Genomic DNA, 13313 nt, shown 5'->3' with positions numbered 1-13313 from the left:
GAACCGAGATCGCAAACCAAAATTTCCTCGCGCCTCTTCCACCACCTTCCACCGTCCATTTTTCCTATCCCAAACGCCTCAATCCACGTTCAATCGTGTTCTGTGGAGGGCTTCTTGTCTCTTTGTGTTGTTGCAATCATGAACTCCCTCGCAAGAAGAACGGCACCCTCGGAAAAGGCCCTCTCACGGGCCTCCGCTCAGCTCTCCGCCCAGCTCTCCGCCGGCACATGTCCCGCCTACCGGAGACTAGCCTCCCAGCTCTCACAGAATGCCGTTCGCGATGGCGCAAGGTCACAAGGCCCAATGCTGTCCGGTGCAGTTCGATCGCCGTTGAGATCTTCCTTCCTGCCCTCCGAGCTACGCCTTTCCCCCACTTACACCGTCCAATCTCGCCTCTTCCACATCTCCAGCCGTCTATCTCAAGAAGATAAGCCAAAGACCGAGAAGCCAGCCTCGGGTGCTACTGCGACCGACGCCAAGGAGAAGAAGCCCACTGAGGCCGAGTCGGAGAACAAGTCCGAGACCAAGCCTGAGGAGGAGCAGTCCAAGAAGACTGAGGAGGGTGAGAAGGGTGAGAATGGCGAGGATGCCGGCAAGGAAGGAAAGGAAGGCAAGGAGGAGGGTAAGGAAAAGAAGGAGGATATCCCTCCTCCCCCTCCTCACGGTGACAAGACTCCCTGGCAGGTATTCATGGAGACCATGAACACCGAGTTCCAGAAGTCGCAAGAGTGGAATGAGTCGACCAAGCAGATCGGCGCTGCCGCCAACCAGTTCGCCGAGAGCGAGGGTGTGCGACGTGCTCGCGAGGCCTACGAGAAGTCCACCGGCGCCGTTTCTTCAACTGTCACCAAGGGTGCCAAGGTGACCGCCAGCGCCATCGGCAAGGGCGCTACTTGGACCTGGGATACCTCAGTTATGAAGGGCGTGCGCAAGGCGGCCAACGCGACTGGTGACGCCATGGACAAGGCTACTCAGCCTATCCGAAACACCGAGGCTTATAAGGACGTCAAGAATGTCATCGATGATGGCAGCTCTTCACGATATGGTGGATGGGTCGAGAAGGAGGAGCGCCGGAAACGCCGAGAGGCCATGGATAAGCAGCGGGGATTCAAGGCCGGCGAGGTCATGGAGGAGGATCCCAAGTGAGTTTACTTGTCCCAGTTTCGAGTACATTTCTAACAAACGTAGTGCCGGCACCAGCGTGACGGTCCACAAGGATGCGGCGTGGAAGGAGGCTTGGAGGGATTTCCGTGACCAGAACCAGTTCGTGCAGGGCCTCTTCAGCATGAAGGGTAAGTACGAGGAGTCTGAGAACCCGCTCGTGTCGACGGCCCGAAGCATCACGGATCGTATCGCCGGCTTCTTTGCCGAGAACGAGACGGCCATGGTTATCAAGAAGTTCCGAGCCATGGATCCCAGCTTCCAGGTGGAGCCTTTCCTCCAGGAACTCCGAGAATACATTCTCCCCGAGGTGCTGGATGCCTACGTCAAGGGTGAGACTGAGACCCTGAAGCTCTGGCTTTCGGCCGCTCAGTACTCTGTGTACGAGGCCTTGACCAAGCAATACCTCCAGGCAGGCATGAAGTCTGACGGAAAGATCCTCGATATCCGAAACGTCGACATTCTGCGAGCGCGCATGCTCGACCCCGGCGAGGTTCCCGTCTTTATCATTACCTGCCGTACCCAGGAGGTCCACGTCTACCGCAACGCCAAGACCAACGAGCTTGCGGCCGGCATGGAGGACAAGGTGCAGCTGGTGACTTATGCCATCGGCATCACGCGAGTGCCCGAGGACGTCAACAACCCCGAGACACGGGGATGGCGTCTGATTGAGATGCAGAAGAGCGGACGAGACTGGTACTAAGGGGTTGCATCCATCCATCAATTCACATCCGGCGTCAGGGGTTGGGGTGCACTTTGTGGATATCCGGAAGAGGGCGGTTCGCGACGGTTCGCCTAATATGTGTTTATAACTGTACAATATGTGCCATCATGTGGGATTATCAGGGCGGGCATTCGACACGAACAACAAACCACACACGACGCAACAACAACAACAAAACGAATGAGCATTCATGGGGGGATGGGTATGGGGCTGTACAATCAGCAAACAAAAGGACAAACCACGCCGCTCTGCTTGCCTCGGGACGAGGCTTCTTGTATGTATGTATGATTACTGATGGAGGAGATGGACGACGATATCAAGATGGGTGGGAGTATTCACAAGAAAAGGATGGACTATAGACATCATAACCCAAAAGTTACCTTGAGTTTTCAAGGCCAATACATATTCAAGGCTTGAAGCCGACGAAGCAATCTGGGATATACGCTGCGCATAGAGGTATCATTCTTCCTTGTCCTTCTCATCCTCGTCCTTCTTGTCAGTCTCCTTCTCAGCTACATCTTTCTCCTCTTCTTTGTCCTTCTTCTCATCCTTCTTTTGCTTCTTAGTCTCTCTCTCCTCACCTTGCTCTCTCAGAATCCTCCTCACCTCCATCAACTCCAACCCCAGCAAATTCTGACCCCAACTCTCCCTCGCAGCCTCTGCATCAGCCGCCTTGAACCCAATACCCCAGATCCTATCAAAGGGACTCGCCTCAACAATCTCCCTCTCCCCCGTGCTCAGCAGCATCTCACGCAGCGAGCCCTCAATGGGCTCATACTTGCGCTTAACCGCGCTCTTGCCCTTGGCGGGCGTGCCCTTCTGGAACCCCTCCTCGGAGACGGCGTTTGTAAACTTGAGCATGTTGCCGCGGCGCACAATCTCGCGACGGTGCGCGTTCCAGGTGGCCTCGTCAAAGTTGGAGACCTTGCGGCCCAGGGACTTTACCTCGCGGGGGTGCCCAGCACGGAGGATCTGGAGGGCGACTTTTTCGTCGTTGAAGAGGAGGGCTTTGTGATGCATCATGTAGCTTGACCTTGGTCAACCATGATATTTCACTCGCAACCTTTTTCAACTTGTACTTACTGCTCGGCTGTCTTGTACGTCTTCTTTTCATCTCCGTCATCGCGAAAGGGACAGTAGTACCACTGCGAGAGGTATCCCGTGACAGGATCCGTCTCACGCCAAAAGTACAAGGGGTTTGACGAAGAAGAAGAGCTTTCAGCCATTTTTCCCAATGTAAGTGATGAAAAAGGACGATGATTCCAGACGAGCTTCGACAATCTCCCAACTGCCTTATAAGCGTTCAGCTGTATATTCATGGCTTGCGCTGTCAGCCTTACAGAGAGTGGAACTTGTTAGCGCAGGGGGCTGAGTCCTCGCCGTTGACTCACGGACTGGGATGGGCTGGAGTTGGCGTCTTTGGTAGGTTGAGGCTTGTTTTCTGCCTAGGTTCTCAAACCATGTCTCGCCTTAACTGTAGACAATAAATTTGATTGCCTGTTAACATTTGCTGTCGTGTTTCTGCTGGTTCTTCTTATCCCGGAGTGTATGGAGGGGCTTGGGCGAACCCTTGTGTCAGGGTGGTGGTGTGGGACAACAGTCAACAACGCTGCACCCTTCAGGCTTTCTCCCTTGTCCAAACCCTCCATTCTATGGCAGGACTGCTAAACAAATGGCAAAAAGTATTTCTCAGGCCTGCTAGATGGTTGCTGGCGTCAAGGTTCGGCCATACAAGAGACAGGGGTGCCCAGTCAAGACGACCGACCTTTCAAGCGCAAAAAGGATGGAGACTGAGGGATTTGAACCCCCGGCCTTCTGCAGATGCTTTAATGCAAAGCAGACGTGATACCCCTACACCAAATCCCCTATTTGTTGTAATCTCAATCGTCAAATTGGTACATGAATCCTAGGGGACCCTGAGCGCCAACAACCCTACACCCAGCCAGCCACCACCCGGAAGACCTGTTTACAGAGGCCTTGGAAGGAGCGAGAAATGGGTATTTGGCATGTTCTTTGTAATGAATCTCTGATGATTGTACTTTGGGGCTTGGTGGAAGCTAAGAGGCAACGCAAACCACAATCCCCATCACTCACACAAGCCACAGCAGACAATTAAAGTTTTCAAACAGGGTGGTTCCCAACCGAAGTTCCGCTCGCCATGATGGAATTACAAGGGCACTGAGCGTTGTACGAGCACCCAAACCACACAGGTGGCGAGGCCACCACTGAGACAAGCGGCTTTATGAATAACTCTCATGAATGAGGCCAACCCGCATTTACCGATCGAAATAAATGCGTTCAGCCTACTCTGTACATCGAACCGTAGAATTCCATTACATGAATTGATACATTTACGCCTACAACGCGGGCAAAACTGATTGCTCCTGAATAAGAACATCCATCTTGTACTGGTCCACGCTGATCCTGGCCCACGAAGTGCTCTGCGAACGTGGAGAAACAAAATAATGGTATTGAGACCTTCCCATTTGCATGCCTTCCGGCGCGAATTGAAATGACTTCCAGCTAGAACCATCCTCACATGAGGGCTAGGGTGCCCGTTACGGCACCCGGGAGCCGATTGATCGAACGACCTAGAAACAATCGGCAACATGCAGATGCAGGCTTCCTGGCGTGCAAATGGGCAGCTAAGCATTGGCGAATCCGACACAATTGCCGACATCATGGCGCATTTCCGACAAGGGGGGCCGGGCATTGTGGGCATGAGCCGAGGAGGCATTGGACCTCCGAGGATACACCTGAAGGCGAAGATTTCAAATCATATTCATCAAGTATCGAGTGACTACCAAGGCGGACAGATTTTAGCTTTTAGATAATAAGTTGGTTGACTCTTCACTTACACCTGAAGATGGGGCGACAGACGTGTCGTTGAATTAACCTGTAGTAAATAACGGCTTTTACCCTCATTCTTAGGCCTCGAGATGAAGTAAAATTGCCCTAAACTTAGATCAACTATGGAAGATTGCATGGGTCAATTACTATGAACTTATGATTGTTTCCTCTAACATTTATGTAGCGAAGTCCTCATTATCATCACTTTGCCGTTGGATATGGCTGAGCTTAAACCAGCCCCTGCTCCAACAACCACCGAAGACACGAACAAGATCTGGCCTTATAGAACGAATTGATCCGTCAAAAAAAACCAATCCTCCGAAACATCGACTGTGTGCATTCAGTAAGCTTATCAATCAGTGCCCATTCACCGAGACACACACACCTCGCACTTCCGGCCGAGACGGGGTCCCCCGCGTCGGAAGCTTTCCCCTGTACTTGTACTTTTTGTCAGAGTGGGGGAAGAAGTCCAGAGAAAGGTGGTCGGGGACTTCGGAATCCCAAACCTCAACCATTACACTCCAACAAAACACAACATCAATCGATACTCTCTGTTTCACACGAGGCATCGCATACCTTCAGATCTGCCATGGACCACGTCGAGCGCCAGATGGCTCAACAAGCCGCCCAAGACCTCAGCCTGTAAGCAATCCTCTGTCCTTTCTCTTCCCCTCTAGCTAACCCAATTCTCCAGCTCCTCCCTCGCCACGCCCCTCAACCTCATCCTTCTTTCCGCCGTCCTCTACACAGCTTACGCCCTCCTGCGCCCATCCCCGCCTCCCTCTCTCCCCCGCGACGCCCCCTCTACTGTCTTTCGCACATACACGCCGCACACATTGCTGCCCTTCAATGGCGAGGATGACAAGCCCGTGTACCTGGCTGTCCGGGGCCGCGTCTTTGACGTGACACGCGGGCGCAACTTTTACGGCCCTGGAGGTCCCTACAGCAACTTTGCCGGCCGCGATGCGAGCCGTGGTCTCGCATGCGGAAGCTTTGATGAGGACATGCTGACAAAGGACCTGGATGGACCGCTTGACAAGCTCGAGGGCTTGGACGGCGAGCAGATGGAGGCGCTACAGGGCTGGGAGGAGAGATTCCTGGAAAAGTACGACGTGGTCGGACGTTTGGTGTCTGTCGCCGACGCCCAGAAGGCTTAAGAAAGAACCATCATTTAGTAGAGACGCAGTAGCAATCATATCTTCAACAAAAAACCGGCAGTGAACCGCATTCCTTCATTACTATAACAAAGCAGATATTTCCCCTCTGGCGCATGGGCTCTATCCCGACAGGTCGTCTTACCCAGAAAAAATAAACAGGTAGTAAAAAAAAATTTCAGAATCCACGCAACCAAACTCCGTGCAATGCCTCCTATACACTTTGTGCGTGGACGTACACGCGCCCCCGAAGCAGACAGGTACTATATATCTTTAAAAGAAAAAAGTAGAGGCTAGTTCGCCAAGAGTAAGGGGAGGGGGAAAAAAGAGAAAAAAAGAGTTGCTTCGTCCGCTTGAATCATACATTTGCACTCGACATTTCTAGAATCGTCGCTGCTTTGCGTACTAGGGCCGCCGTCTTGGCTATGATGCGTTGGGCGCTCCTCCAGTCTCCGGTCTCAATTGTGTCGCGGATGGCGGGGAAGAAGGCCGAGTCATAAGCCGACCAAGCTTGTGGTCCAAAGACGACGTGCCTGAACTGTGTGCGGTTGGGGATCTATAGAGGTTAGCAGAGTTTCTTGATCAAGAGGATTACATCACTTACACCACCGCCAAGTTCTAGGTCCAGAAGCGTCGTCTCAAAGTAGGCCATCTTGTTGTTGTACATCAGCCTGGCGTTGCCAATATCGTTGGCCTCCCAGCCTCCGTTACCCAGGACCTCGCGGTCCCAGTCCATCTCCCACTTCTCGAAGCTGGCAGCATTATTCTGGACGAGCGTGACGGCGTCCTTGAGCTCCTTGAATGAGACTGACTTTGGTTGATTTTGCTGGCCTGCCCACTTTTCCAGGTCCGCTACCCACTGTCCCAACTTCTGGCCATACCACGCCATATCGAAGGGCAGGATGGGACGATCAGCAATGTCGAGGATGAGGAGGCCCATCAGTTGAGCCATGGCGCCGTGGTACCTGAACTCGGGGTCGATCACGCTTTCCACCAGGTCGAACTTGTCGTAGCTTGTGTGATAGGGATATGCGCCGCCCTCGAATCCAACATCCAGAGAGCTGGTGCCCGCGATATCCTGGAAAGCCACGTAATCGCTTCCCGCGCCCAGGCCCTCAATCTCGGCATTGCCCTGATCCCAGAGCTCCCGCAGGGTGGCGTTGGTGTGAGGATCAACGACACGGGCGAGGGCGTGGAGGACAGACTTCCTGAACACAGGAGATCCCGATGCGCGAAACTTGTCGCCGGCAACAACTGTGTCAAGGTTGATATATGCAAATGCATTGTCTCGTAGATTGTCCAGATTTCTCTCGACATATTCGGTCGATCCAATAAGGTTGTACTCTTCGGCATCCCAAGACATGAACTCGATGGTCCTCAGGGGCCGCCATCCTCTTTGGACGAGATCGCCAAAGATTCGAGCCATCTCGATCATGACCGCCGTGCCCGAGTGAGGGTCAGTAGCTCCGAAAGCCCAGGAATCGCGGTGATTGCCGATGATGATGGACTTGGACGTTTGCTCCATGCCGTTGATGCGACCGTAGACGTTCCAGATAGGCTGCTTCTCTTCCTCGTCCTGTATGTTCTTCAGACGCACAATTGGTGACTTGTCATCACCCGTCCACCACTCAATCTCTGAAACACCGCCTTGCCATTTCTCGGGCACTTTTTCGCCGTGCCCCTTGAGGTGTTCCAGCAGGACCTTGGCGTCTCTCCACGCCAGGGGAAGACTGGGAATGTGGACCAAGCCAGGAGAGTCCTCTGGCTTCATCCTTGGCGAACTCTCCTTGCTCTCCCATCCAGGCGTCAAGACGTCACCAACGACCCAACTCATGAGACTCACAGATCCTCTCTGGACAGCGTCTTCGGGCATCCACGGTCCATTTGGCGCCACAGCGCCCTTCTTGAAACCGTCGTCTCCGGGGTCGCTGTAGATGATGCAGCCTGCAAAACCAGCCATCTCGGCGGCCTTGACCTTGAGGGCTCGATCCTGCTGAGTTCCGCCATATCGGACGAGTGCGATAGCGCCCTTGGTGTTGATGCCTTTCTCTTTTAGCACCTTAAAGTCCTCCCTCGATCCGTAATTGGCGTAGATCAGAGGTCCCTTGACATCGCCCGACTTGGAGTGTCCGTGGAAAGCATATGTCTGTCGTCCCGCTGTTTCGCCACCAACCTCCTCTTCTTCCAGCTTGGCCGTCCAGATGGCCTTCTTACTATCCTTGCTGTCCATAATCTGCACTGCCCGACCATCCTTTTTGGGGTAGTTGATGTAGACATGGTACTCGTCCATAGACACCTCGTCGAGCATTGCCTTGCTGAACATGCTCTGAACGTCCATGGCTGTCGCAAAATCACCCTCAGTGCCGGCGATGTGGGCGTAATTGGAAAAGTGCTGCACACAGGCGCGCATCCTCAGGGGATCGACAGTGTGTAGAACGTATTTTCGTAGATCCTCCGGGTTGTAGCGGAAACCACCTCCCAGGCGATCTGATAGACCACCAAACAAGTCGCTGGCGAATAGGAGATAGAAGAACCCGACGACGATGGTGATGGCGAGACTGCGCACGCAAAAGAGGATGATTGCCGTCTTGTCAATCTTGGGGAAGTTGAATCTCCTTGTCTCGGTCTGCGTCTCCTCACCTTCGCCTGTGGCGGCTTCGGTATCATCTGTGGAAGCGGTCGGCGCATCGGGTCGTTGGGGGAGGGTTATTCGCAATCGGGGTAACCTTGGCCGCCAAGACCACTTCCACCGCGGCAGAGTCAGATATGAGCCTATTCGTTTCCCCCACTGGGAGCCCCGTGAGCGATCGGGTTCCTCAATATCCATCTCCTGCATCTCGCGCCGCACCTGAGCGGCCTCATCATCGCTGTCGCTGTCGCTGGCCCACAGGCTGTCCTCGTCATCAGTTTCCACTGTCGGCGGCCGGTAGCCGTCGGGTCTGCGGGAGGAGCCAGCGCCGCTCGAGGACTGAAGCAGACCTTGCGACTCTGCCTCGGTGGCATTACGCTCGTTGGTCGGCGACCTCGGGGCGGGAGCCCAGTCGTCGGGGTCATAGTGGCTCCCACTGGCTACAGCCTGGTCGTAGGTGGGAGGTATGGGATCGTAGAAGGGAGCCTTCTCGGAAGGCATGTTGAAGGCGTTGGAGCGCTACGGCGCCCTCGGTTCTTTTCAAGTTCGGGAGAAGATCGATTCGGGTGTCACAAGAGACCGGGGATAAGCGAGAAATCCATCCGCTGATGGATGGATGGATAGATGGATTCAGATAAAGGAGTGGGCGATTCGGATCGTGTTGGAGCAGTCTAGAGGCGACGTACAGATAAGAAATGAGCGTCAGGAAGGAAAGACAAGAGACAAACTCGGACGCCAGGATCGCATCGCCAAAGTCCGCAAGCCCAGAGCCCAGGATAACGCGATTAGAGTGCCTGACGTTGCAAACGGGCAAAAAGTTGAGCAGGCCAAATACGAGGGCGTGGATGCGACGGGGATGATGGCGAAGCACTGGAGTGTCCACGTAAGGGACCGGAGCCCACTATAACCCGCCGGTTAGTACGGAGGAACGGCCTTGGAGCTGGCGACTCTGGGGAGGACAGCAGTGGCTGAGTGAGATGATCCGGCTTGGCAGAAGACGTTGGACGTCCAGGACGCAGACCAGGGAATGTAGCAAATTCTCAATTATTTTTTCATTCTGATATCCAATTCATCAATCCCTTATCCGCTGAAACCCTCGTGATACTCGCCTTCGAGAGGCATCCAACGACGCCTGTCTCCTTCTCCTGAACCCGCCCGTGCACGCCACGCCAGGATTACCCCACAAAAGCTGGGATAAGGAGACGCGCTAACTCGGAGAGGGAGGTGATGAATAAAGCAAACTTGGAGCAACTTTACAGTGAGAAATGATGGCACAAATCGGCAGTTGACAGTAAGTTAGTATCTATACCGGTAAATAAACGTTTAAATCATAGAAACGGGCAAGAGGTCATCTCTACTGTCCCTCCTCTCCATTCTCAGCCGCACCTAATATCAACGCTACCCCTGAACTTTGCATCCAGCCAAGCAACGCCTCACTGGATAGGTAAGCAACAGCAACAATCTCGCCGGCATGCCATCAATTTTCGGGCCAAGTGTACAGAGTACATATATACAACTACCTGCTCCCTCCTCGATCCACGCAGGCCAAGCATTATCTATCGCTATGACGTTCACGTCCCATTCTCTTTCCACCTTCTACTACTGCTGCGTCACGTCCTAGTTGGGGTACAGCACAATGCCCTCGTACTGTCGGCTGCGGATATTCTCCAAGGTCTGGTGGAAGTGTCTCCGGCTGTTCTCGACTGAAGCCGAGTCCTGCTGGTTGCCCGCCAGGTTGGAGTGGATAAGCTCGATGAGTCCATTGAGATACTTAGTTGTCACCTAAATGTATTAGTAGCTGCTCGAGACTTGCATTCAAAGTACTTACCGATTCATTTTGCTGGTCAAAGTAATACACATAACGATCCAGGATCTCGACAAACAGTTCGATCGACGTTGCCGTCTCCATGCATGAGTCGGCCACTCGGAGGGCCCGCTGGAGGCATTCCAACACTCGCTTGCCATCACGATAAAGCTAAACATGTCAGTCATGTATACCCTGCGTTTTGGGACCCTACATACCTCGGTCTCCTCCGTCTCGTCGTTCGAAGTGATGGGAGTCGCCCACCACAGATGACTCGCCAAGTACACGGCTCGGCACTGATCAGGCTTGCGGAGAAGCTTGCTTCCGTGCTGGGCACACTTGGTGATGAGTGTGTCGTAGTTTTCTTTGCCAAAGTTTCGGGTCTGGTGAAGGGCAGTAGCAATTACACAGACCGCCTGGAACTGTGCCTTTGAGTCCGAGATAGCCTCTTCGTACACTGTAAAGGCTTGGGCAAAGAACTCGTAAGCCACCTCTTCGAAGCCAGCCATGTCTGCTGTCTGACCAGCCGAGCAAAACAAGCGCAATGCCATCTCAGCAGCTCCAGCGTTGTTGACGCGCGTGTACAGGGTGCTCAGAGCAGAGTGCATAAACTTGAACAAGGCGTTGCTCTGGGTCTCCCAGTTATCGTCAAAGTGCTCCCGCAGCTTGAATCTTCTCGCCAACTTCATGCACGCCGTCATGAGGGGTGGCGTAGTCGTGCGGATGCGCTCGTTACCCTCCGAGTATGCCTTCCTAGTCATCTGGAGGAGCTTGAACTGGGTGTCATTATCTTCAGCCTCCAGCAAATGCACTATCCGCGCGAGCCATCCTTGCTCCTCCATTGTCTCGTCTGTCTCAACAGGGCGTCGCTGCGCAACGCCGGGGTATCCTTGAGGGGCCTGAGATCCCTCCTTAATAAGCACCTTTAGTACCTCGAGCACATTTTCGAGCTGAGCCGTGGTCGAGATCTTGGTCTGGTCCTTGAGCAACGTGCGAGCGACACCGCCGGCGACGGCACGGCGGGTGGGGTATGATTGCGACTGAAACAGAGGAACATAGGTGGGAAGGGACAAAGCAGTAAAGATAGAAACATATCGATCGATAGGGGCTTGCAGCAGGGCAAGCAGGCTCTGTTGAGCTGGGGGCGAGTGAAGATCGGCATTGTTGATGTTCTCCCGCACCTTGGTTGCCGCGTAAGCCAGGATCTGATCCACGTAGTCTAGCCTGTCGGGATAGATGTTGAGCGCAAGGTTGCAAAGCGATACAAGTAGGGCAATGATGTCGGGAACAGGCAGATGCTGAGCGTCGACCAGGTTCTTGACCTGGGCGAAGAATACTTCGTAAAGCTGCACGCTGTCGGTGATGGATTCCTGGCCGTTAACAGCGGTAGTCTCTGTCTCTGCAACTGAGGGTGCTGACTCGGCGAGCGTACTAGAATCGTCGGTGCTGGTCTCCCCAGCATTCTCTTCAGGGGTCTCATCTGAGGCCTTGGCAGCAGGCTCGCCTTCAGGCTCGGCCTCTGCCTCACCTTCAGTCTTGGATGACTCGCCAGCCTCCTCAGACTTTCCGGCCTCTTCAGAAGGCTTGGACTCTGTCGGAGCAGCTGGAGGAGTCTCCTTCTGAAGGTTGATCCTTTCCAACAGCTTTGTCAGTGCCTCGGCCTCAACCTTAGCCCTATCATCCGACTTGTCATCCGGGCCGTCGCGCTCGGCATACTCGGATAGCCGGTCCATGAGACCAATGACGATGGACTTGACATTAACATGAGGATTGAGGCGCGAGACGGCGCCGAGGAATTGGTCCAAGGTGTGTAAGTGGAACTCGTCTGGGAAAACTTGCGTAATCACCTCGAGAAGATATTCCTGAGCGAGAACGTCCCGACATTGGACTACCTGCTCCAGAAGGGGCGCCAGAATGCTGGTCTTGTAGGTCTCGAGGTCGACAAGTTGGCTCAAGCGTACTATGTTGCTGCCAACTAGAAGCTGTAGCTCCTTTCGTTCCCGAACCCTCTGCTCGCGCTCTCTCGAGTGGCCCTGGTGCTGCAGTCGGACCCATAGCTTGTTCATCTCGACGAAATTCGTGAGCACAAAGTTGATGGAATCGCTGAGGTTACCCTCAGGGCCGTCACCCTCAGTCGTCGGCAGGAAGTCCCTCGCTTGACCTGACAGATAGTACCGGAGGAAGAGGCCGCGAATGGGATGCTGAACACCTCGGCTCATGTCCATCATGTCCTTCATGAGCTCCTTGACGGGCGCATCCTCGATGGCCATGTAGGCCGTGCCGACTGTGATCATAAGATACAGTCGTGGAATGATATTGCCAGCATATTGAACAAGTTCGTAAAGGTCGGCGAGATGGTTAACCGGATGGTTTTCGCGAAGGTGAACAGATAAGTAGCGCAAAGCGTCAAAAACGGCCATGTATAGTTCGTAGTACTGCTTGGGGCCGAGACTGCTGGTGCGAAGCTCGGAAACGAGAGTCGAGCTGTGCCCATTAGCGACTTTCCAGGGGATTGAGACGGGCAGCTCAGCTGTCGACCTACCAGCACTTGAGGGCATCCATGAGCTTCCCGGGCGTATCGAGACATTTGCGCATCAGCGACGTTTGCTGTCGCACCGCAACGAGGGCATCCTCAAGCAGACGGGCCTGGTCTTCGGGGGGAGCTGGCGTGGCCATCTTGTAGAGCTATCGCAGCGGGGTAGCTTGGAGCAGGTCGGAAGAAGCCAGGCTCCTAGCAAGTCATGAACATGCGACAATGAGAAGCACAATGGCGAAGGAGATGGCGGCGGTGTTGGGATCGAACGGAGGCGCCGGGTTGTCGTCGATGGGTAAGTGCGCGCGAACAAGGCGCTGGGCGATGACGATACGGGGGAGGCTGAGATAATGAGTTGGGCCTAGCTCGCTGATGGACAGCACTGTACCTGCACGTCTTTAGGCGGCAGGGGCTGCTCCCAGCCACACGACGACGGGAGCTTTGTTGGCGCAGGGTCC

The 13313-nt window shown here is 54.2% G+C and overlaps 4 protein-coding genes and 1 pseudogene across 5 annotated transcripts, besides 1 other annotated feature; 2 read left to right on the top strand and 3 right to left on the bottom strand.

Moving 5' to 3' along the window:
- Window positions 1-138: 138 nt before the first annotated feature.
- On the top strand, window positions 139-1864 carry NCS54_00789700 (Tim44 domain-containing protein; the record flags this gene model as incomplete). Its single annotated transcript, XM_053153301.1, has 2 exons — window positions 139-1142; window positions 1189-1864. The coding sequence occupies 2 exons, from the start codon at window positions 139-141 to the stop codon at window positions 1862-1864; spliced, it is 1680 nt and encodes a 559-aa protein (XP_053009276.1).
- A 480-nt stretch (window positions 1865-2344) lies between these two features.
- Window positions 2345-3177, bottom strand: NCS54_00789600 (annotated as a pseudogene). Its single transcript has 2 exons — window positions 2969-3177; window positions 2345-2912 (listed from the first exon to the last, which is right to left on the bottom strand).
- Window positions 2345-3177: a sequence feature.
- Window positions 3178-5195: 2018 nt separating this feature from the next.
- Window positions 5196-5892, top strand: NCS54_00789500 (Cytochrome b5 heme-binding domain-containing protein; the record flags this gene model as incomplete). The annotated part of the gene is made up of 2 exons (XM_053153300.1): window positions 5196-5377; window positions 5430-5892. The coding sequence occupies exons 1-2, from the start codon at window positions 5325-5327 to the stop codon at window positions 5890-5892; spliced, it is 516 nt and encodes a 171-aa protein (XP_053009275.1). The 5' UTR covers window positions 5196-5324.
- A 355-nt stretch (window positions 5893-6247) lies between these two features.
- NCS54_00789400 (Hypothetical protein) lies at window positions 6248-9019 on the bottom strand (the record flags this gene model as incomplete). Its single annotated transcript, XM_053153299.1, has 2 exons — window positions 6248-6445; window positions 6494-9019. The coding sequence occupies 2 exons, from the start codon at window positions 9017-9019 to the stop codon at window positions 6248-6250; spliced, it is 2724 nt and encodes a 907-aa protein (XP_053009274.1).
- Window positions 9020-10135: 1116 nt separating this feature from the next.
- Window positions 10136-12998, bottom strand: NCS54_00789300 (Vacuolar protein sorting-associated protein 35; the record flags this gene model as incomplete). Its single annotated transcript, XM_053153298.1, has 4 exons — window positions 10136-10300; window positions 10347-10493; window positions 10541-12806; window positions 12865-12998. 4 exons carry the CDS (start codon window positions 12996-12998, stop codon window positions 10136-10138), a joined length of 2712 nt encoding a protein of 903 aa, XP_053009273.1.
- Window positions 12999-13313: the final 315 nt, after the last annotated feature.

Source organism: Fusarium falciforme, chromosome 6 (genome assembly GCF_026873545.1).
Source record: "Fusarium falciforme chromosome 6, complete sequence".
In the NCBI taxonomy this organism is placed as follows: Eukaryota; Fungi; Ascomycota; class Sordariomycetes; order Hypocreales; family Nectriaceae; genus Fusarium; species Fusarium falciforme.
Note: the sequence above shows the minus strand (reverse complement) of the source record. Positions and strands in the feature narration are given on the sequence as shown.